The sequence below is a fragment of the Oncorhynchus masou genome, chromosome 12, assembly GCF_036934945.1.
Source record: "Oncorhynchus masou masou isolate Uvic2021 chromosome 12, UVic_Omas_1.1, whole genome shotgun sequence".
NCBI classification, from domain to species: domain Eukaryota; kingdom Metazoa; phylum Chordata; class Actinopteri; order Salmoniformes; family Salmonidae; genus Oncorhynchus; species Oncorhynchus masou.
The window spans coordinates 60,036,259-60,058,440 of NC_088223.1; the positions used below are offsets into that span (position 1 = coordinate 60,036,259).

The following is a 22,182-nucleotide window of genomic DNA, read 5'->3' on the forward strand; positions in this document are numbered from 1 at the left end:
GACTATACAATGGTGACTATTTTCAGCAGCCATCCTGCACCCCTCTGCTGGCCCTTGGATGAGGGACTGCTGTAGAATATCAAAATGCTGTTTAAAAAATGTGACAGCTGAAATGCTTGACAAGATGGAATGCTTGATAGGGCCAACAAAATAACACCGTATAAACATAGTTTTGCTTTATTTGAGGAAACAAACACACTTGGTCATAGAGACTTACATTTTGTTTGAGCCAACAGACCCAAAGAGTTCAGTGTTTTTGTCTTTTTGTAATTGTTTTCTTACTTAAAACAATTTAAAAACAATGCGTTTCATTCAACATAGAATAGAACAAACTACTGCAGCTCATAACACATGACCTAGTTGTCAACTCACTCTTATAACCCTTTTACATTGCAAAACCACAATACAAGACAGTTCAATTTAGCTTTAGGACATGAGACCTGAACTAATTCACAATTCTGACTTTGTAAGCGCATTTATCATTTATAGTAATAGCACACATTAATAATATTGTTTCTGAAGTAATTTGTAGTAAATCTCATAGTACCTGAGAATTGCTATTGTGGTGTATAAGATAATTTACAATGTCAGGTGAGCTGGTCTATTTAGAACATTGATTCAAGGTTAATCTACACATTGACAATTATTTGTAGCATTTCAACCCTCTGCTGTGTTCAATTCAAACAATAAAATCAACCGCAAGCCTAGTTGCTGAGACCACCAATATGAAGATAGAGTGAAATCAGTCATCACAAACATAGGCCTATCTTTTAAATTCAAATGTAATTACAACTGCTCAGGGCTAAAATAACATTTCTCATTTGAAACATATTATAACTAAAACAAATATAATCTCACATGCTTTAAAATACTTAAGGCTAGATCAAGTGCCATTTGTGAGTGACAAATTTACCAAAGTAAACTATAAATCAATAAAGATATAATCTTGTTACCAAATAAAAGAGGGTTATTCATCAAATCCCTTTTCACACGTTTTACCCTTGTCGAATCAGAGGTAATACAGATTACATGTCTCAAATACTCACTTAATCATACTGACACACAGTCACTTGACTTTGTGTCAGTAGACTAAGAGTTGAATATATTATTATCTGGGTAAAATCCTTTTTTCTTTATAGAACTTAATAAATAACCCCCGAAGTTTCGTAACCCAAGCAATTATGACTGGCATTTCAATCTATTCAGTTTTCTGTGAAGCAACTAAAATGTTTTTCAATGTCTACATGTCAATACATTTAAATACAGATGGTATCAATGCAGGAAAAGAGCAGAAAATATATATTTTTTTATCAAGCTGCTTGGGTTACAACACAGCAAAAAACTAATGCAACAAGTTTAAAAGCACATTAAAACGGTACATTGAGTGGTAATTTTAGTATACACAGAGAGAGAGAGAGAGAGGACACTATGCTTACAGCTACACACAGGGTATCTGTGCACTTCTATGTAGCACGTAAGTGTCCCTGTAAATAAACTACTGTGCCCAGTAAGAAATAATACATACCAATGGGCTACTCCCAGTGACACATAGTGTCACAAACATTATGGTATTGTATTTTTTTCTTCTTAAATAAAACAATTTTTTATAATATACATTTCATAAATATATTTTACAATCAAGAAATAGATACAATTTGTATCAACAAACAAATGTCATTTCTAGACATTTTAGGCTTTGTCGTTTGCGGCACTTCAAAAGGCGAGGGTGGGGGGGCTTTCTGCTATCATCAAAAGTATGAAACATGCACATACCATGTCAAAATAAACTAAATACTAATGTGCATTGGATATGGCCCAAGACCTTGATTTCAGATCATGATATTTTACTCACTGAGAAAAGAAACATGATTCCGTGACAGATTACATTATAACCAACAAATTTCACATTTCAGTAGTCTATTCCCACTTTTATGTCACTTAGTGTAAGTGGTGGGGGGGGGTCTTTATTACTCTACCATTATGAAGCCTTTCAAACTCGAGGGAAAATAGTGAGGGGAAAGGTAGGCACGCAAACTGTAAGCCAAATGCCAGAAACAACCCTGACGGCAGCCTCGCTTTCTGAGTGTTTCACAGGAAGAAACATTTAGGCAGTGTGTCACACCTTCTCATGAAGAGACAAGAGGCCCAACATGGCCTGCTCTTAGTTCATGAAAAAACAAACTCAACAAAGCCCGAAAAATATTTTGGGCAAATAACATTCAGAGATGTTTTCATTTTCTTTACATGTGTTCATTTACATGGCTTGTCTCTCAGCATAAATAAGGAAATGGATGCTTTTCTTCAAAGCATTTTGCAGATGAGACTTCACCAGTTCCTTAGTAATTACAAATATAAGTCACGTTAAACACTGGATGTGCCATCAAGTCACATGCCAGGTCCCAAGGTGCAAGACAAGGATATATACATGCCCAAAAATGTTCCCAATCATTTCCATGTAACAGTTACATTAAGGTAACTAATCAACACAGCCAGCCATACATCAACGGTTAAGTCTTACAACACTGATGTGATGTTACACTACTACCCAATCAATTGTCTGCATCAAAACTACGATCGCTTTATAATGACAAGGTTAATTCTCAATTTTTGGCATTATTTCAGCAGCTTTGAAATGTCTTTTAAATGGCTTTCATGTGTTTTATATGTGCACAGATGTTTTAAGTATAATCTTTCCCAGTTGTAGTTTGGCTTGCTTATGTACGTGCACTCGCAAGCTCTACCAAAATAGTAGCTTTGTAAAGTGAGATTGAGAAAATATATATAATTCTAAATACTTAGTGCTTAACATTTAAAACGCAAAGGAGACTGAACTCAACTACATTAGGATATTAATTGAAACCCGTTAAACAATGACTGGAGGCAGTGAGGTCATTCAGATATAAGGCCATTAAACGTGAAAGTTCATGCTCTGAGGTATGCTTGCACTCACTTCCCTCTGTCTTTTACCCCAAAATAATAATTGCACAATAAACAAAAAAGTCACATAGTATTTACAGCAATGGCAGATATGCACAATATGATTTACGTATAGTGAAATAATTCTGCTCTGTATTAAAATGGATGACTTCGTTCAAATTCAATATCTTACCATCAGTCAAAGTTTTCGCTTACATTAGTGAATTTCATAAGGACAAATTGTTTGGATGACAATCAAATAACTTACTTCAAAGAGTACTAATACTATTCAGACAATTGTAGATTCAAAAATAAAATTAAAATACTCAATGGCAAGACCTCAGCTTCGTGACAATGACGGCAGCGAGTTGTTGTGGGTCCGTCAGGTGAGGGTTTTTCTCCATGACAGAGTGCACCACGAAAGATGGGAAGATGTTGCAGAGGTTGCGGTATGTTTGGTACAGGTGCTCTGGGATGACATGGCGCTCCTGGTGCTCGGCTTGAGGCGGGTTCTCCCACGGAGACCTCCAGATCTGCTCCATCTTGTCAGGCATGCTGCGGACCATCACCCGCTCACAACACGGCTGCATCAGGCTGTTACTCAGGGGGTACGAATGGTATCCATAGGACTCACTGCCGCAGGGCAGCGGGTCCCAGCTAGCATGCTGCTCGCGGCACAGTGGGGGTCTGCGCTGCCTCATGGGGTTACTCTCGTACAGCCTGGAGTCTGAGATGCTGTCCATACGTGTCATGCCCAGGGAGCGTCCCGGCTGCGAGGACTGTGACGGGAGGACATTCTGAGGTAAGGGGTAGTCCCCTGGGCAGCTGGACCGGGCCCCAACAACAGGGTGCTGGACATGCGGTGCCAGGTGGGATATGGACTGCTTCCTGCATGGACCTTGCTTGGGCTCCTCATGGCCATAGCTCTGCACCCGGGTCAGGGCCTCGTGGTGGAACCCCCCATGGGAGGAGGCCTGGAGTCTGCTCTGTGCTGGAGACTGCTGTCCCTTCATGCTCTCATCCAGGCTACTGTCCACTGAGCTCATGTATAATTCCCCATAAGAGGAAAAGGAGTCACTGTTAGAGTGGCTGAGGCAGGGCTCAGGGCAATGCTGGCTGGGATTTCTCAGATAAATCCCGTGCTCATGCTCCATGCTACAAAAGCTGTCCACGTTGTGCATGCTGCTCATGCTCATGTTAGAAAAATCACTAAGCATAGAGTAGTATCCGTGGTCCGTGCTCACAGAATCGTACTTAGGAAACTGTTCACTGTAAGTGACAGAAGCGCCATGGCTGTTGGTGACTAGGATGGGTGGATGTGGGTACTGTACACTAGACATGTGCTCCAGAGAGCTGTGGGTGAACTGGAGGGAGCCGGGTACTGGGCTGCTGGCTGATCGTGTGTTCAAGGCACCAGCCGCATGGCTCTTTGCAGGCTGCATGGTGGGCACGCTGAGGGCAGACACAAGGGAAGGCACAGAATTTGCCTCAGGCTTACGGACAGCGGACAGTCTCTCCTCTGGCTCACAGGCGACTGAGCGGATGCTGGGGTCGGACTGGCGCTTCGGGGTCACTCGTTTAGCCTCAGAGCCACTCTCCCCCTTAGCTGTGGCGAGTCCAGTGCCACACTTGGCCAGGGCCCCCTCGCTCATTGTCTTCACAGCAGACAACTTGGCAAATGCCCTCAGTTCATCAGCCACTGACCGTTGGGGCTGGTTTGCACGCTCTGGATGGTAGTACTTGCACTTATGTCCATAAGTGCATTTTTTCCCTGTTTAAGGTGATATAAAACAGAGCACAAATTAAACAATATATACATCAGCTATTAAACCACAAAAATACAATATAATTATTTGTTGAGACAACTTACCATATGGACAGGGTTGCTTTTTGTGCTCTGGAACAACAGGACGCTTGCGGAGAAAATTCTCTAAACTTGGACCGTGTCTTCCCAAAGGGTCATCAGGTGGCATGAATCTAAAACATAAAACGGGAATATGCTTAGTTATTGTGTAGTTAATTACACTCATTGCCCAAGTAACTAAGGCCTTTGATGACTTACTTATCATTGACAAACGAGTACATCAGCAGCCGCTCCTCTATGAACTTCTTCCACTCCGGCTTCTCATTCTGTAAGTCCCTGTAGTTGTCATTTGACACAATTATGCCATCAGAGTCACAGGCCAGTTTCACTATAAAGCGATCATCATAGCACACCACTCTCCTCCCTTGGACTCTTCTAGATGGGGTGAACACTAGGATCTTTTCTTTCTCCAGCTTCCGCAAAATGTCTTGGTCTGTGAAATGAAAGTTAAAACATCAGTCAAGAACAGCAGTGTACAAATTGTTACACAGAACTCTGTAGGCCTATGTACCTGTGGTTTACACATTGAGATTTTCATATGCATTACATTTGTAAACAAACAAATTAATTGCAGTCCAACATAATCCAAACTCAAATAATTGTTCATTTAAGATGATCTATTTAAAATGGTAACAATAATTTCTCACTGTTGGTGCTTTTTTTGCACTGGAAAATTGAGCTCAATGTTCACACACATCGATAAAACAAACACACCCACCCTCCCCCCAAAACATAGACAACCTTTTTAGAAAATATCTCAGGCTTGTACATCTAAATGTGGCTAATTGAAGTAGAGTTTTAGTACCTGTAATGGGGGCGTCAGGTCTCGACTGCTCTTTCCTCCAGGCAGGAACAAACACTGTGATGTCTTTGTGCCCTTTCTCCACAAACCAATCAACAGCCAATTGGATACCAAGGCAAGAGAAAACCTCTTTGTTTCCATGGCTACAAAACAAAACAACCACATAGTAAAAAAGTCTGCTTGTAAAGGTAATTCAAGTACAGTCTTTCAAAAACAGATGGTTCAGAACACATTTTGCACGAGGTAAGGTACAAAATGAGACTTACCTCATTGCCACATTTGATCCATCAATGACAATAGGCCTGAGATTATCATAAGGATCCACGGAATCATCTTCAAGTGACACCTCCGGACTGACAGCCTCTTTGACACAGGGGCCTCCACGGGAGACCAACGTGCCTGTGTTACTGCTGGCTTGAACTTCCAGTTCACCTTTATTACCAAGCCTCACAAGCTCAGCCAGAATATCATTGATGAGGGCAGCAGCCCCTAACTTGTTCAGCACCGTCTCCACCTGTTCACCTGAGTATCCCAGCTTCAAGGCAAACTCCATCTTGGTTTGGTACACTTTGTCACTGGCCTGTTTGAGGACTGCGGCGGCCTTGGTGTCGTCAGGGCGGAGCTCTGGTAGAGTACTGCTCTGGGAGAAGCTAGGCCGGTCCAGGCATGGAGAGCGACAGAGCTGACGGTGAGGCTTGGTGGCACTGAAGAGCTCCGTCCTCTTACAGCTGCCGCTGTTCACTTGTAGCTGATGCTCTGACTCACTCTCTGAGCTGTTCCCCTCCTCTGACTCCCCACTGGGCTGCTGGGCCTCAGTCAGCTCAGAAGCCTCTTCCCTGCAAGGGTGTTTCTCCATTTTGATCTTCTCCACCATCGACCATGCCGTCATCACGTTCCTCTCGCCACCGGAGATGTCCACCACATGCTCCCTCACCTCCACCACAGCCTGAGAGTCATACTCGATGACTGGCTTCAGCGCAACCAGCTGTTTGTGTTGAGCCAACGTTAGATGCTCTCTCTTTCGGTGAGCTGGCGAAGTTAAGGAAACGATGTAATCCTGGAAAAAAACAAAGGGTGATTGTCGATAAAAACGCCAAACTGGCCAAATGTCATCCCTGCCTACATGTAAAAAAATTCAATGCATGTCTAATAGGGTTGGGAATTGCCAGGGACCTCATAATATAATATTATCACTATACTTAGGTGCCAATGCGATATGTATTGCGATTCCATATGCATTGCGATTCCGTCCTGTGATTTGAATTTCAAAACATATTCCTCACTATATGTCTGCTGCAGAGACAAGAGAGAGCATTATAGTTTATCAGTCATGGAAATAAGTGTTGAAAACATGATGGCTCACCATTTAAAAAGAAGATCGAGAACAAGATATAGAATGACAAATACAATAGTTTTGTCCCAGGTACAGCTGACTAGCGCTAGCTAACATTACCTAGCCAAAATGTGGAGTCAAAGTATCGAAACAATATCATCCAAAATAATATTGGTGATATGTAATCGTATTGATTTTCCCCCCATCACTAATGTCTAATGCATGTGTAAATGTTAAGAAAGAGCTGGGATGATAAAACGAAAAATTGACATCACCTTCCTCTTTACCAAAGCATATATTGCGCAGGTAGGCTACACAACGTTCCTGCAGATTTTTGGGTTCTAAAACCCTTATCTGGTGAACAGTAATGTCTATTATCCTGATTCTTGCAATGAAAGTATCTGCAAAGTAGGGCTACCTGTTTTACTGCCAGCACTCACTCCCTCTCTCCACTGTGAGTTTAGGACTGAACAAAGACACAGGAGAAGTTGTAGAACTGTATAATGAGCATCATTACATGTCCTCCTTTTTGTAAAGACACTTAAATCAAGACACCTTTTAAGAACTAGAGATAAAAATGTTTTTACAGGGCAGATACATTGGGCTCCCAGGTGGCGCAGCGGTCTAAGGCACTGCATATCAGTGCTAGAGGCATCACTACAGACACAGCCTGGATTCGAACCAGGGTATCACAACCGGCCGTGATTGGGAGTCCCATAGGGCGGGGCACAATTGGCCCAGAGTCATCCGGGTTTGGCCGGTGTAGGCCATCATTGTAAATAAGAATGTGTTCTTAACTGACTTGCCTAGTTGAATAAAATGTTCAATAAAAAAATAAAAAGTGCAATATGCAGAAATCGCTCCACCATTTCTTGGTTGCTAAAATTCTAATATTTTGACTAATTTCATTTTGTGACAAAACAAGCAAGTACCACTGTGAAATATATTTTCAATAACCAAAAATATTGTATTTTCAACTGTTTGAAGCTGGTGTACAAAACCCAAAGTAAAATATGCAAAAACTAAACTTAATGGAAGCATAGAAATAGCACACATAAAACAGATCTACCACTTCTTAAACTCACTTTCAATGAGAATGACATATCTATAACTCACATTTCTATGTGAATTTGGTCAGGTCGCCCAAAAAGGTTCATATATTGCAGCTTTAACCAATTTATTTTTCCAGGAGCTCTTTTCTTTTCAGAAGCCAGGGTAGACTACCTGAAACTCTGTGGTAGGGGGTTATTCTGGCCCTCGTGTCTCTATAAATTAATCCTCAAAGGAGGTCTTATGATGCAACCAGAACTTGTGGTCGTGGGGTTGTCTGGTAGGACGCTCTGTGGGATGACATGTAGCCGAGACCTGTTTCTTCTAAGGCTGCCTGTTGGCATCGCGATGTTGTAGGATTTTAGAGTCTGCCAAGCTGCTGACCATGCCAATGCTGGGGACGTTCTTGATACAGACTGGTTTGGCACAAACAAGGTTTGGTGGTTCCTGCGCTCTCCGTCGTCTGTTGAACCAGGCGGCTTGTTTGTCCTTCATATCCCTATCCTTCCTCTCAAAGGACTTGAGGTCTGGCCACTCAGGTTTGAATTGAGATGGACTGACTGGCAAAAGAGTTCTGATGTTGCGCCACATCAGCAGCTGAGCAGGTGACGCACCATGAGCCAGAGAGGTGGCATGGTATGCCATGATCTGACAGCTCATGATCCATTATGTCTACTACCAGTCTGCCTCTGATCATCGCCTCTTGTAGTATCCCCCCATACTGGCAGTGCTCTGCTAGTTTATGAACTGCAGTGATAAATGTCTCAGCTGACTCACCTGGCTCGACGCCATGTGTTGAATCTAGCCCTCTCATAGATTGTGTTTGCACACAAAATTATTCTCAAAAGCATCTGACTTTCATGAAGATCTTTTTGTCTTCACTAGTTAAGGCTAACGTTGAGAGAACCTTTTTTCAGGTGAACTTTTTCAGTTGCTAGCTTAGCTGTTATTGTCAGCTGCTCCCAGGGGAGAATGACTGCCCCCTCTCATTGACGCCATTGAAGTTCAAGGCTGACCGAGTTACTGCAGGCATTGTTTGTAGAAAACAGGATCCCAGTTATAGTGAATAGAAAAATTGCATTATTTGTGGTCAATCTTCATGTCGAAACACATTTTTGAAGACAATCCTGGTAACAATAATTGCTTTAAAAATACACCAGATGTAGGTCCTTGAACCAATTATATTAAAAGTGCACAGGGAAAACATTAAGGATAATTTAGTTGCTAATGGCAGTAAACCGGTCAGCCTTCAACTTGAGTTACTCAATGCAAGGGGGCAGCACTGAGCCAGCCTGCAACGTTACTTCCTGGAGTAGCTCAAACTGCGCACGTTTGGTCACCATGAGACGCCATCTTAACCAACTTAATTTGCACTATTGAGTCTTTGCATATTTATATATGAATGGTACCACATGATCGATGGCTTTGTTAATTCATTCATACATACACACAGTACCAGTCAAACATTTGGACACATACTCATTCAAGGATTTATCTAGATTTTTTAAAACTATTTTCTACATTGTAGAATAATAGTGGAGACATCAAAACTATGAAACAACACATGTAACCATGTACTAACCCCAAAAACTGTTAAGCAAATCAAAATATATTTTAGATTCTTCAAAGTAGCCACCCTTTGCCTTGATGACAGCTTTGCACACTCTTGGCATTCTCTCAATCAGCTTCATGTGGAATGCTTTTCCAACGGTCTTGAAGGAGTTCCCACATACGCTGAGCACTGTTGGCTGCTTTTCCTTCACTCTGTAGTCCAACTCATCCCAAAAATCTCAAAATCAGACTGAAGGACAGACTTCCACCAGTCTAATGGCCATTGCTTGTGTTTCTTGGCCCAAGCAAGTCTTTTTATTGGTGTCCTTTAGTAGTGGTTTCTTTGCAGCAATTCAACCATGAAGGCCTGATTCACACAGTCTCCTCTGAACAGTTCCTGTTGAGATGTGTTTGTTAATTGAACTCCGAAGCCTTTATTTGGGCTGCAATTTCTGAGACTGGTAACTCAAATGAATTTATCCTCTGTAGCAGAGGTAACCCTGTCCTCATGAGAGCCAGTTTAATCATAGCGCATGATGGCTTTTGCAACGTACTTGAAGAAACTTTAAAAAGTTATTGAAAATGTTTTGCATTGCCTGGCCAGGTCTCAAAGTAATGATGGACTGTCATTCCTCTTTGCTTATTTGAGCGGTTCTTGACATAAAATGGACTTTTACCAAATAGGGCTATCTTCTGCATACCACAACTGATTGTCTCAAATGCATTAAGGAAAGAAATATCACAAATGAACTTAACAAGGCACACCTGTTAATTGAATCAAATCAAAAACGGTATTTGTCATATGCGCCGAATACAACAGACCTTACAGTGAAATGCTTACTTACATCCCTTAACCAACAATGCAGTTTTAAGAAAAATATGTGTCAAATAAAACACAGACAAGTAAAAATGTTTAATTAACAAATAGTTAGAGAGCAGAAGTAAAATAACAGTAGCGAGGCTATATACAGGGGGTACCGGTACAGAGTCCATGTGCAGGGGCATAAGTTAGTCGAGGTAATATGTACATGTACGTAGAATAAAGTGACTATGCATAGATAACCAGAGAATAGCAACGCAAACAGTCCATTTGATTAGCCGTTCAAGCTTGGAGGTAGAAACTGTTAAGAAGTCTTTTGGACCGAGACTTGGCGCTCCGGTACCGCTTGCTGTGCGGTAGCGAAAAGAACAGTCTATGACTAGGGTGGCTGGAGTCTTTGACAATTTTTAGGGCCTTCCTCTGACACTGCCTGGTATAGTCCTTGATGGCAGGAAGCTTGGCCCCAGTGATGTACTGGGCCGAACGCCCTACCCTCTGTAGTGCCTTGCGGTCAGAGGCCGAGTAGTTGCCATACCAGGTAATAAATGCATTCCAGGTGACTACCTCATGAAGCTGGTTGAGAGAATGCCAAGAGTGTGCAAAGCTGTCATCAAGGCAAAGGATGGTTACTTTGAAGAATCTCAAATATAATAATATATTTTGATTTGTTTAACACTTATGGTTATTCAAATCAAATTTTATTTGTCACATATACATGGTTAGCAGATGTTAATGCGAGTGTAGCGAAATGCTTGTGCTTCTAGTTCCGACAATGCAGTAATAACCAACAAGTAATCTAACTAACAATTCCTAAACTACAGTCTTATACACAGTGTAAGGGGATAAAGAATATGTACATAAGGATATATGAATGCGTGATGGTACAGAGCAGCATAGGCAAGATACAGTAGATGGTATTGAGTACAGTATATACATATGAGATGAGTATGTATGTAAACAAAGTGGCATAGTTAAAGTGGCTAGTGATACATGTATTACATAAGGATGCAGTCGATGATATAGAGTACAGTATATACGTATGCATATGAGATGAATAATGTAGGGTATGTAACATTATATAAGGTAGCATTGTTTAAAGTGGCTAGTGATATATTTACATCATTTCCCATCAATTCCCATTATTAAAGTGGCTGGAGTTGAGTCAGTGTCAGTGTGTTGGCAGCAGCCACTCAATGTTAGTGGTGGCTGTTTAACAGTCGGATGGCCTTGAGATAGAAGCTGTTTTTCAGTCTCTCGGTCCCAGCTTTGATGCACCTGTACTGACCTCGCCTTCTGGATGATAGCGGGGTGAACAGGCAGTGGCTCGGGTGGTTGATGTCCTTGATGATCTTTATGGCCTTCCTGTAACATCGGGTGGTGTAGGTGTCCTGGAGGGCAGGTAGTTTGCCCCGGTGATGCGTTGTGCAGACCTCACTACCCTCTGGAGAGCCTTACGGTTGAGGGCGGAGCAGTTGCCGTACCAGGCGGTGATACAGCCCGCCAGAATGCTCTCGATTGTGCATCTGTAGAAGTTTGTGAGTGCTTTTGGTGACAAGCCGAATTTCTTCAGCCTCCTGAGGTTGAAGAGGCGCTGCTGCGCCTTCTTCACGATGCTGTCTGTGTGAGTGGACCAATTCAGTTTGTCTGTGATGTGTATGCCGAGGAACTTAAAACTTGCTACTCTCTCCACTACTGTTCCATCGATGTGGATAGGGGGGTGTTCCCTCTGCTGTTTCCTGAAGTCCACAATCATCTCCTTAGTTTTGTTGACGTTGAGTGTGAGGTTATTTTCCTGACACCACACTCCGAGGGCCCTCACCTCCTCCCTGTAGGCCGTCTCGTCATTGTTGGTAATCAAGCCTACCACTGTTGTGTCGTCCGCAAACTTGATGATTGAGTTGGAGGCGTGCGTGGCCACGCAGTCGTGGGTGAACAGGGAGTACAGGAGAGGGCTCAGAACGCACCCTTGTGGGGCCCCAGTGTTGAGGATCAGCGGGGAGGAGATGTTGTTACCTACCCTCACCACCTGGGGGCGGCCCGTCAGGAAGTCCAGTACCCAGTTGCACAGGGCGGGGTCGAGACCCAGGGTCTCGAGCTTGATGCCGAGCTTGGAGGGTACTATGGTGTTGAATGCCGAGCTGTAGTCGATGAACAGCATTCTCACATAGGTATTCCTCTTGTCCAGATGGGTTAGGGCAGTGTGCAGTGTGGTTGAGATTGCATCGTCTGTGGACCTATTTGGGCGGTAAGCAAATTGGAGTGGGTCTAGGGTGTCATGTAGGGTGGAGGTGATATGGTCCTTGACTAGTCTCTCAAAGCACTTCATGATGACGGAAGTGAGTGCTACGGGGCGGTAGTCGTTTAGCTCAGTTAGCTTTCTTGGGAACAGGAACAATGGTGGCCCTCTTGAAGCATGTGGGAACAGCAGACTGGTATAGGGATTGATTGAATATGTCCGTAAACACACCAGCCAGCTGGTCTGCGCATGCTCTGAGGGCGCGGCTGGGGATGCCGTCTGGGCCTGCAGCCTTGCGAGGGTTAACACGTTTAAATGTTTTACTCACCTCGGCTGCAGTGAAGGAGAGTCCGCATGTTTCCGTTGCAGGCCGTGTCAGTGGCACTGTATTGTCCTCAAAGCGGGCAAAAAAGTTATTTAGTCTGCCTGGGAGCAAGACATCCTGGTCCGTGACTGGGCTGGATTTCTTCCTGTAGTCCGTGATTGACTGTAGACCCTGCCACATGCCTCTTGTGTCTGAGCCGTTGAATTGAGATTCTACTTTGTCTCTGTACTGACGCTTAGCTTGTTTGATAGCCTTACGGAGGGAATAGCTGCACTGTTTGTATTCAGTCATGTTTCCAGACACCTTGCCCTGATTGAAAGCAGTGGTTCGCGCTTTCAGTTTCACGCGAATGCTGCCATCAATCCACGGTTTCTGGTTAGGGAATGTTTTAATCGTTGCTATGGGAACGACATCTTCAACACACGTTCTAATGAACTCGCACACCGAATCAGCGTATTCGTCAATGTTGTTATCTGACGCAATACGAAACATGAACTACTTATTACATGATTACATGTGTTATTTCATAGTTTTGATGTCTTCAATAGTATTCTACAATGTAGAAACTATTAAAAATAAAGAAAAACCTGAAAAAACCTGAATGACTAGATGTGTCCAAACTTTTGACTGGTACTGTACGTACATTGATGACGACTTCAAAATGCACATCAGAATGAAAAGGGGCACCTTCCAAACCCTCTGCGAGGAAACAGCTACCCAAATAACCAACAAGGCAGTCTGTTTGACATTCAATCTCGCAGACAAGCAGCTCATGATCGTGCTGTGGTTACTAGGAAATCAGTACTCATTCAGGTGAGTATTGTTGTGCCATTTTAAAATAATCATGAATGTGGCAGAGGCTCCCGAGTGGCGCAGCTGTCTAAGGCACTGCATCTCAATGCTAAAGGCATCACTACAGACCCTGGTTCGATCCCGGGCTGTATCACAAGGCGCACAATTGGCCCAGTGTTGTCCGGGTTAGGGGAGGGTTTGGCCAGGGTAGGCAGTCATTGTAAAATAAGAACTTGTTCTTAACTGACTTGCCTAGTTAAATAAAGGTTTGATATAAAAAGGTACAGAACTTGACAAAGTTGTCAATCTACAGTACCACACCATTGATAAGCAACATCATAACAAGCCAATTCCATCACAGCTAGTCCATACACGTGCGCAGACCAACAACATCAAATGTCGGTCTAATTGTAAGTCGGAAGTTTACATATACCGTAGCCAAATACATTTCAACTCAGTTTTTCACAATTCCTGACATTTAATCCTAGTAAAAATTCCCTGTCATAGGTCAGTTAGGATCACCACTTTATTTTAAGAATGAGAAATGTCAGAATAATAATAGAGTATGATTTTTTTCTGCTTTTATGGGTCAGATGTTTGCATACACTCAATTAGTATTTGGTAGCATTGCATTTAAATTGTTGAACTTGGGTCAAACGTTTCAGGTAGCCTTCCACAAGCGTCCCACAATAAATTGGGGGAATTTTGTCCCAATCCTCCAGACAGAGCTGGTATAACTGAGTCAGGTTTGTAGGCCTCCTTGCTTGCACACGCTTTTTCAGTTCTGCACACAAATGTTCAATATGATTGAGGTCAGGGCTTTGTGATGGCCACTCCAATACCTTGACTTTGTCCTTAAGCCATTTTGCCACAACTTTGAAAATATGCTTGGGATCATTATCCATTTGGAAGACCCATTTGCGACCAAGCTTTAACTTCTTGACTGATGTCTTGAGATGTTGCTTCAACATATCCCCATAATTTTCCTCCCGCATGATACCATCCATTTTGTGAAGTGCACCAGTCCCTCCTGCAGCAAAAGCACCCTCACAACATGATGCTACCACCCCCGTGCCTCACGGTTGGGATGGTGTTCTTCGGCTTGCAAGCCTCCCCCTATTTCCTCCAAACATAACGATGGTCATTATGGCCAAACAGTTCTATTTTTGTTTAATCAGACCAGAGAACATTTCTCCAAAAAGTACAATTTTTGTCCCCATGTGCAGTTGCAAATCGTAGTCTGGCTTTTTTTATGCGGTTTTGGAGCAGTGGCTTCTTCTTTGCTGAGCAGCCTTTCAGGGTATGTCGATATAGGACTATTTTTACTGTGACTATACATACTTTTGTATCCGTTTCCTCCAGCGTCTTCACAAGGTCCTTTGCTGTTGTTCTGGGACTGGTTAGCACTTTTCGCACCAAAGTACGTTCATCTCTAGGAGACAGAATACGTCTCCTTCCTGAGCGGAATGACAGCTGCGTGGTACCATGGTGTTTATACTTGCGTACAATTGTTTGTACAGATGAACGTGGTACCTTCAGGCGTTTGGAAATTACTCCCAAGGATGAACCAGAGTTGTGGAGGTCTACAATTTTTTTTCTGAAGTCTTGGCTGATTTATTTTGATTTTCCCATGATGTCATGCAAAGAGGCACTGATTTTGAAGGTAGGCCTTGAAATACATCCACAGGGACACCTCCAATTGACTCAAATTATGTCAATTAGCTTATCAGAAGCTTCTGAAGCCATGACATCATTTTCTGGAATTTTCCAAGCTGTGTAAAGGCACAGCCAACTTAATGTATGTAACCTTCTGACCCACTGGAATTGTGATACAGTGAATTTTTAGTGAACTAATCTGTCTGTAAAAAAATGCTGGAAAATTACTTGTGTCATGCAAAGTATATGTCCTAACTGACTTGCCAAAACTATAGTTTGTTAACAAGAAATTTGTGGAGTGGTTGAAAAACGAGTTAATGACTCCAACCTAAGTGAATGTAAACTTCCGACTTCAACTGTAGATACTTCAAACACTTTAATAAAGTTGTCATAATGCTCAGACAACAGGTTAACAGGGCCAGACTGTCACTCAAAATATTTTATAAAATAAACAGCAAGCGATCTGCAAAAAAACTCACCAGAAATTCATCCTGCTAAATGGTCTGTTTGGTCTTGTTTACATTATATTGACATGACCTTTCAACTGTCATTAAAAGGCATATGGTAGCTCTGACGCCTTGTGGTGGTAATGATGAACTGCATGTTACTTCAGCATCATTTGGATTTAATCTCAAATCATGACTGATAGGCCTAGTTGGCAAGGATTGAATTGTTTCAGCATTATGTTATTATAACAGTTACATCATTATGTATATAATATCATAATATACATTATATTCCTTTGTGCAGGGAAATCGGCATCAGGTTTGATGTCTCTAAATCTACGGTCGAAGCCTGCTTCCAAAGGGTGATCGTAGCTGTATCTCATCTCTCAAGGGCCAGAGCACGAGAAGTCATCAGTGGCATCACGAAGGCAGCTAAGTTCCCTGGAGTGATCTGAGCCATTGCGGAACACACATTGCCATCAAGGCCACCCGAGAATACAGAGACAAACTGCGGCAGGGTAGCCTAGTGGTTAGAGCGTTGGACTAGTAACCGAAAAGTTGCAAGTTCAAATTCCCGAGCTGACAAGGTACAAATCTGTCATTCTGCCCCTGAACAGGCAGTTAACCCACTGTTCCTAGGCCGTCATTGAAAATAAGAATTTGTTCTTAACTGACTTGCCTAGTAAAAAAAAGGTAAGATGAAATAAAACAAACTGCATGTCAACTGAAAGTCGTTCCATTCTATGCACCTCCAGGGTGTATGTGACGACAAAATGCTTTTCACCAGTGTATTTAGTGCTTACCCCAGCACAGTGCATGATGCAAGGGTCTACCGGAACTCAGAAGTGGACCGGATGATTACCACCAACCCTCAGTCTGTTGCCCAATGCAACTCGAGGAAATCTAAAGGCCCTGAACTCCCCCCCGAAAAGTATAAACTGAAATATAAATACTCAAATAAAATTGTCACATGCGTCAAATAAACAGTCAAATAGTTACTTACAAGCCCTTAACCAACAATGCAGTTAAGTAAAATAACTTTTAAAAAATGAAATAAAAGTAACAAAAAAATGCAATATCAGCAGTAAAATAACAATAGCGAGGCTATATAGCCGGTTAGTTGAGGTAATATGTACATGTAGGTAGAGTTATTAAAGTGACTTATGCATAGATAATAACAGAGTAGCAGCAGCAGCGTAAAAGAGGGGGGGGCAATGCAAATAGTCTGGGTGCGTCTTTCTTCTTCCCAACGCAGTTAAGCCAAAACCACGCCCCGTTATTCAGAGGTGCGTTCTACTACGCTCCCATTGGCTAGCTAGCGTTGTCTCACTCACAGGCGATCAGCACAGAGACAGTGACCTAACAAGGTAAAGATGGAAAGTGTAATTTAACAATTAGCTGCCTACCGTAATGCATCCCTATTATTATCATGTTTGGTAACATTTGCCCATGTATTTATTTTCAGAGTTTCAATGAGTTGTAAAAATGCAAGTGCAAGCTAATGCATGATGGTGCCCATGTTGTAATTGTATAAAATAAAAGATTGAAATGTATATTTTTTAACTTGGCAAGTCAGTTAAGAACAAATTCTTATTTACAATGACGGCCTAGGAACAGTGAGTTAACTGCCTTGTTTGTTCAGGGGCAGAACAACAGATTTTTTCCTTGTCAGCTCAGGAATTCGATCTTGCAACCTTTCGGTTACTAGTCCAACGCTCTAACCACTAAGCTACCTGCCTCCCCATATAAAAATACGGCCTATACTGGCCAAACCCTAACCAGGACAACGCTGGGCCAATTGTGTGCCGCCCTTTGGGACTCCCTATTACAGCCCGGGATCGAACCAGGGTCTGTTGGGGAAGTACTGTTTTCAGTAGCACATGCATTTGGTGTCCATTTTTTAAAATTTAAAGCACTTGGATCTGTATGCATATTTGGATGCAAAGTGCCTTAGACTGCTGCGCCACTCGAAAGCCCCTAAATAAAATAATGAATAGCTCAATCTTATCCATTGTAAATCGACAGAATGTAAAGGCTGAAATGCATTTCAGATTACATGTGCATTTAAAAACCTTTATTAATTTGTATCCAAATATGAATACAGATCCAAGTGCTTTATTTTTTTTTAAATGGACACCAAATGCATGTGCTACTGAAAGCAGTACTTCCCCAGGTCTTGCAGATAGTAGATAGCTACTTCCATTCCTGCTTCAAGAGGCTCAGCCCATGACATGGGTTGCCTAGCAACGTAGCCCTGTCATCAGCTAACTGCTTTTTAGCAGTCACGACTAACAAAACAGAGCCCATCTTTCTCTAGGCAGCCTGGCAAACACGATTAACGTAGCGTGCCTACAAATATGAGAATTACAATGTTAAACAGGGGTAATAAGTTGCACAAGAAACAAACAATTCAGTTCATAGCTACATCATTCCCCCAGTTTTGTACAGATTGCATCATCCTATTTTCAGATTTAACCTCCACATTGTGAATAGGCATTTCATAACCACTTAACAGGAAATTTCCATCTCTAGTAGTCTTTCTACTACGATTTAGTAATATGATTAGCCTTATGCAGCTAATGTCCTAATGAACATGTGCACAACAGCTTAAAACCTTGGATAGCCTAAATAATACTTATTTAGATAGCCTACTTGTTCCCCACCTCTTATTATAGAAAGTGAGTCAGGACACTACACAAAACCTAAGATAATAGAGTAGATCTGGCTTGAGAAAATTGAATGAATGAAACTACTGTACTTCATCCTAAGGACAAAGTAGTTTATTTCCATAAGAATAACTAGGCTATATATTATATAAAAAGACAACATATTGGGAAGAGGCTAACCGATTCTATTACAAAAGTGGCAGATATTGTATAGGTGTCCTCACAAAGTCAACACAGACATTTATGTATTATTTGCAGGAAACCCGATAGCTACCTCACAACAATACTGATGTGTTGGAATTTCCTGGAACAAAATGACATAACTGTCGAGGAGCAGAGCAGCATGAAACAACAAAGAAGCCCCATCTTTTTTTTCCTCCACCTCCACATCACAGGCTGAGACACAGCAAGGCCACTCAAGCACTGCACATGCACAGGCTTGTGCAGCCCTGTATCATAGCAACAAGTGGAGCATGTGCATTCAGAAGGACTAAGATGCTTGGCCAAGCTGAGGCCCCACAGCGAGGATGCAAAGTACAGATATGCTGCAGTAATGGAGGTACACACCTGAATATTGTTCTGAAGCACAAAACATTAACGGTTCAACACCATGAGTAGCCTAAGTCCTGGAAGTCAAACCCCATAAAAGGTCTAATAATGAGTATTTTGAAGTAGGTATTAGGTGTACATAATGTGTTAGAATTGTTCATAGTGCAGATTACATAGACACCAACGATGAATAATATAATTAGCTAGATAGTTAGCTACTGTAGTTAACGTTAGATTCGAATAGTGTATTTTGCATAAGCTATGTTTCAGCAACATTTCTGCAAAAGGTAGCTAGGCTAACGTTAACTCACAATCATAGTTTACCATACAACACAAATCTACCTCGTTAAACAGTACAAACGTTAATTCTTCCTTCTGGTTACATTGGCTAGTAGCTGAGACATGTAAAGACTAGCTTAGCCAGAAACATTATTTCAGCTATGTAAAAAATTTAATTTATATACACATTTTAAAAAAAATACTCAAACACGTTAACTTAGCTAGCACTTGTTAGAGCACAAAACAGTTAATATTGCGCCTCATGAAAATGACGTTAGCTAAGAATGTTGTTGGCAGTAACGTTAGTTAAATTACTAGCTAGTTACCTACCAGAAATCAATAACTAACGTTAACGTACATGTAAACATGAAGCTCTAGTCATACATTACAAAATCCAACACAAACGAGATTAACGTTAGTTTAATATTAGCCTAGCGAATATAGTAGGGAGCTAGCTAGTTAACAGCAAACACTAGCCTGCAGTGAAAGCTAACTACACCAGTCCAGAGTAGGTCAACTAACGTTAGCTAGCAGACTTATCTAGCTAACTAGTTGACCGCTTCTATGCGGCTAACGCGTTACCGGTAGCTAGCTAAAAAAAACACGAAGCAAACATTAACAGTAGCGTTACAGCAAAGTTATCTTACTTTTGCATTGGTGCAGTCATCTTCCTTGCCCTCCGCGACACGTACTATTATGATATTGCTGGTGCTGACATTTGCGCTGTCGCAGCTTGACTCCGCGGATCCGTAGCTGACCCTCACCCGGAAAATACGCTCAATGTGCGGGATGGAACGGTGAAGCAAAGGGCCTGCATTTGCGGGCACTGCCAGCTCCAAAACCATTTATTTATGGTAAATCAACGACCCACAAATATAATGCACTCAGCCGTCAAACGAATTTATTAACCTTAGCTATGATGTCTTGTTCAGAAAGTTCAAAATTGAGCTTGCTATTAAAGTCTATCTACGAACATTACAGCAAATAATAAACACAGCTAGCAAGCTACTATAGCTCAATATCATTCATCATCCCCTCCCTTCATATTTTTTTGTCTGCCTCCCACAGACTGTATCTTAGCAACAAGTCCTACACCAGGGCAGGCCAGTGAAACGGAAAAGAAAGAATGTGGTGCCGTTCCAGGTCGTCTTTTTACTATCCCGCTGTGCAGACGATCAGATTTGACAATGCCTCGAGAATGAATTGATCATCACTACCGCCTCATATAGCCAGGTTACTTTGATCAACAGAGACAGTTTCAACTGCATATTCAAGTTGGTCATTTATGTATTTATTTATTTTCAGCTAAGTATATATATTTTTTAAGTAAGCTATGAGTTGGCTGACTCATGTGTGGCATCAAAGTATATTACAATAACTGAGTTTGGTGGGCATTGTATCTAAAGACTGTTCTCAGTTGAGATGTGCATGCTGAACTGAAATGTTTTTCCATGTCTCACATAACAGAAATAATGTGAACACTAAATACTACCCCCACCCATTATATAGGCTATAGGCCTACTGTATCACAACTACAGTCCTATGTAAAACGTTTTTTAGTTACATTTACATTTACATTTAAGTCATTTAGCAGACGCTCTTATCCAGAGCGACTTAGTCTCAACAACACTAATGACTGCGCATCCTCTTAGTCCCCAGCTGTGCCCTCTTATGCTATTTACTTATCCCTCACTTCCCCAAACTGATTTTCAAGAGACAAGGCCTACCAATCTATTAGTAGGCTAAGAAACTTGCCTAGATAAATAAAGGTTAAAATAAAGGTTAAAAACACACACACAAAAAATCCTCTGTGTGAAGAGATTGTCCTTTCCTCCCACTGTTTTTCCCCACACACCAGCAAGGACACTATTTATAAAAACTTATAGGATAGTATACATCACAAAATCCTTCAACTCCAAATCTCCTGGCTATCCTGAAGATATAGCTTGTTTGCAGCCCAAAACATTGGAAAGCTATTGTTCTAGCATTCTACCATGGAATTCATTTTACAATGCCATGAGTCATTTTGTCAATATAGACCTATGGGATGATTGTCACACTATGTATTAGTCACCTTTATTACGGTGGGATTTTAGACAGTATGGAATCATTATTATAGGATCAGTTAGGACAAAATAACTGAAAATAATTTTATTTACACATAAATATGCACTGAAATCAGTGGATAATAAACATGTTACCAAAATGTACTGTATGTACTCTCTCCATAGATAACTCTTAGTTCAACAAGTGGGTACTCACAAATGACTGTAAATGCAAAGTGTCCACCAATATGATCAACTATGTTTGTTTTCCAAATACCATTTTAGTCCTGCTCGTTTCTGTGTCATGTGGCAAAAAAAGTATCTATAGAGGTGTAATCGCATCATATCGTGACACCTGTGTACAACTGTTCTGTGTGCATTGGAGACTGCGGGATGGAATGGACCAGTTGGTGTCTGTACATGTAGCGGTTATCTAAGACTGTTGGACCATTAGCATTGTGTGCTCTGGAGGCATCAAATAGTTCACATATGGCTGATAGAATGGACCAGGTGGCCGCGTGAGGCACATAATGGTTAGAAAGTGTACCTTTTTTATTATTGAATTTAGGCAAATTAGCTGGCTAACTCGTTGAACCTGCTTTGTAGAATACCCCTCTCCATTCAGTGCAAACAAACATTGTGAGGAGGAGTTTAGGGAGGATGTGTTTAATGCTACAATGTAGACTTTCTTTCTTTCAATCTGCGATTGTTACATCCATTTTGTTACTTTTAAATTAATTATATGTACCCATTGATTCTTGAAGAATACAACTTATTAATGCTTCACGAGCTGAGTTCAACTCTCTTACATCATCAAAACACAAAATATAACCTTGTTTTACTCTGTTCTTG

At 41.6% G+C, this 22,182-nt stretch overlaps 1 protein-coding gene across 1 annotated transcript; it reads right to left on the reverse strand.

Annotated features, from left to right (window-relative positions):
- Positions 1-161: 161 nt before the first annotated feature.
- On the reverse strand, positions 162-20,318 carry LOC135550526 (probable ribonuclease ZC3H12B). Its single transcript, XM_064981436.1, has 6 exons — positions 19,933-20,318; positions 5,849-6,639; positions 5,586-5,725; positions 4,979-5,213; positions 4,787-4,893; positions 162-4,687 (listed from the first exon to the last, which is right to left on the reverse strand). Exons 1-6 carry the CDS (start codon positions 20,128-20,130, stop codon positions 3,243-3,245), a joined length of 2,916 nt encoding a protein of 971 aa, XP_064837508.1. The 5' UTR covers positions 20,131-20,318; the 3' UTR covers positions 162-3,242.
- Positions 20,319-22,182: the final 1,864 nt, after the last annotated feature.

Bases quoted from the DNA above. Each gene is read 5' to 3' on its own strand.
- LOC135550526 (XM_064981436.1), bottom strand. From the start codon at position 20,130: ATGGTTTTGGAGCTGGCAGTGCCCGCAAATGCAGGCCCTTTGCTTCAC. The intron at 5,214-5,585 runs GTACTAAAACTC...TTCATTTCACAG, and splicing joins ACCTGACGCCCCCATTACAG to ACCAAGACATTTTGCGGAAG. The intron at 4,688-4,786 runs GTAAGTTGTCTC...CACCTTAAACAG, and splicing joins AAAGCAACCCTGTCCATATG to GGAAAAAATGCACTTATGGA.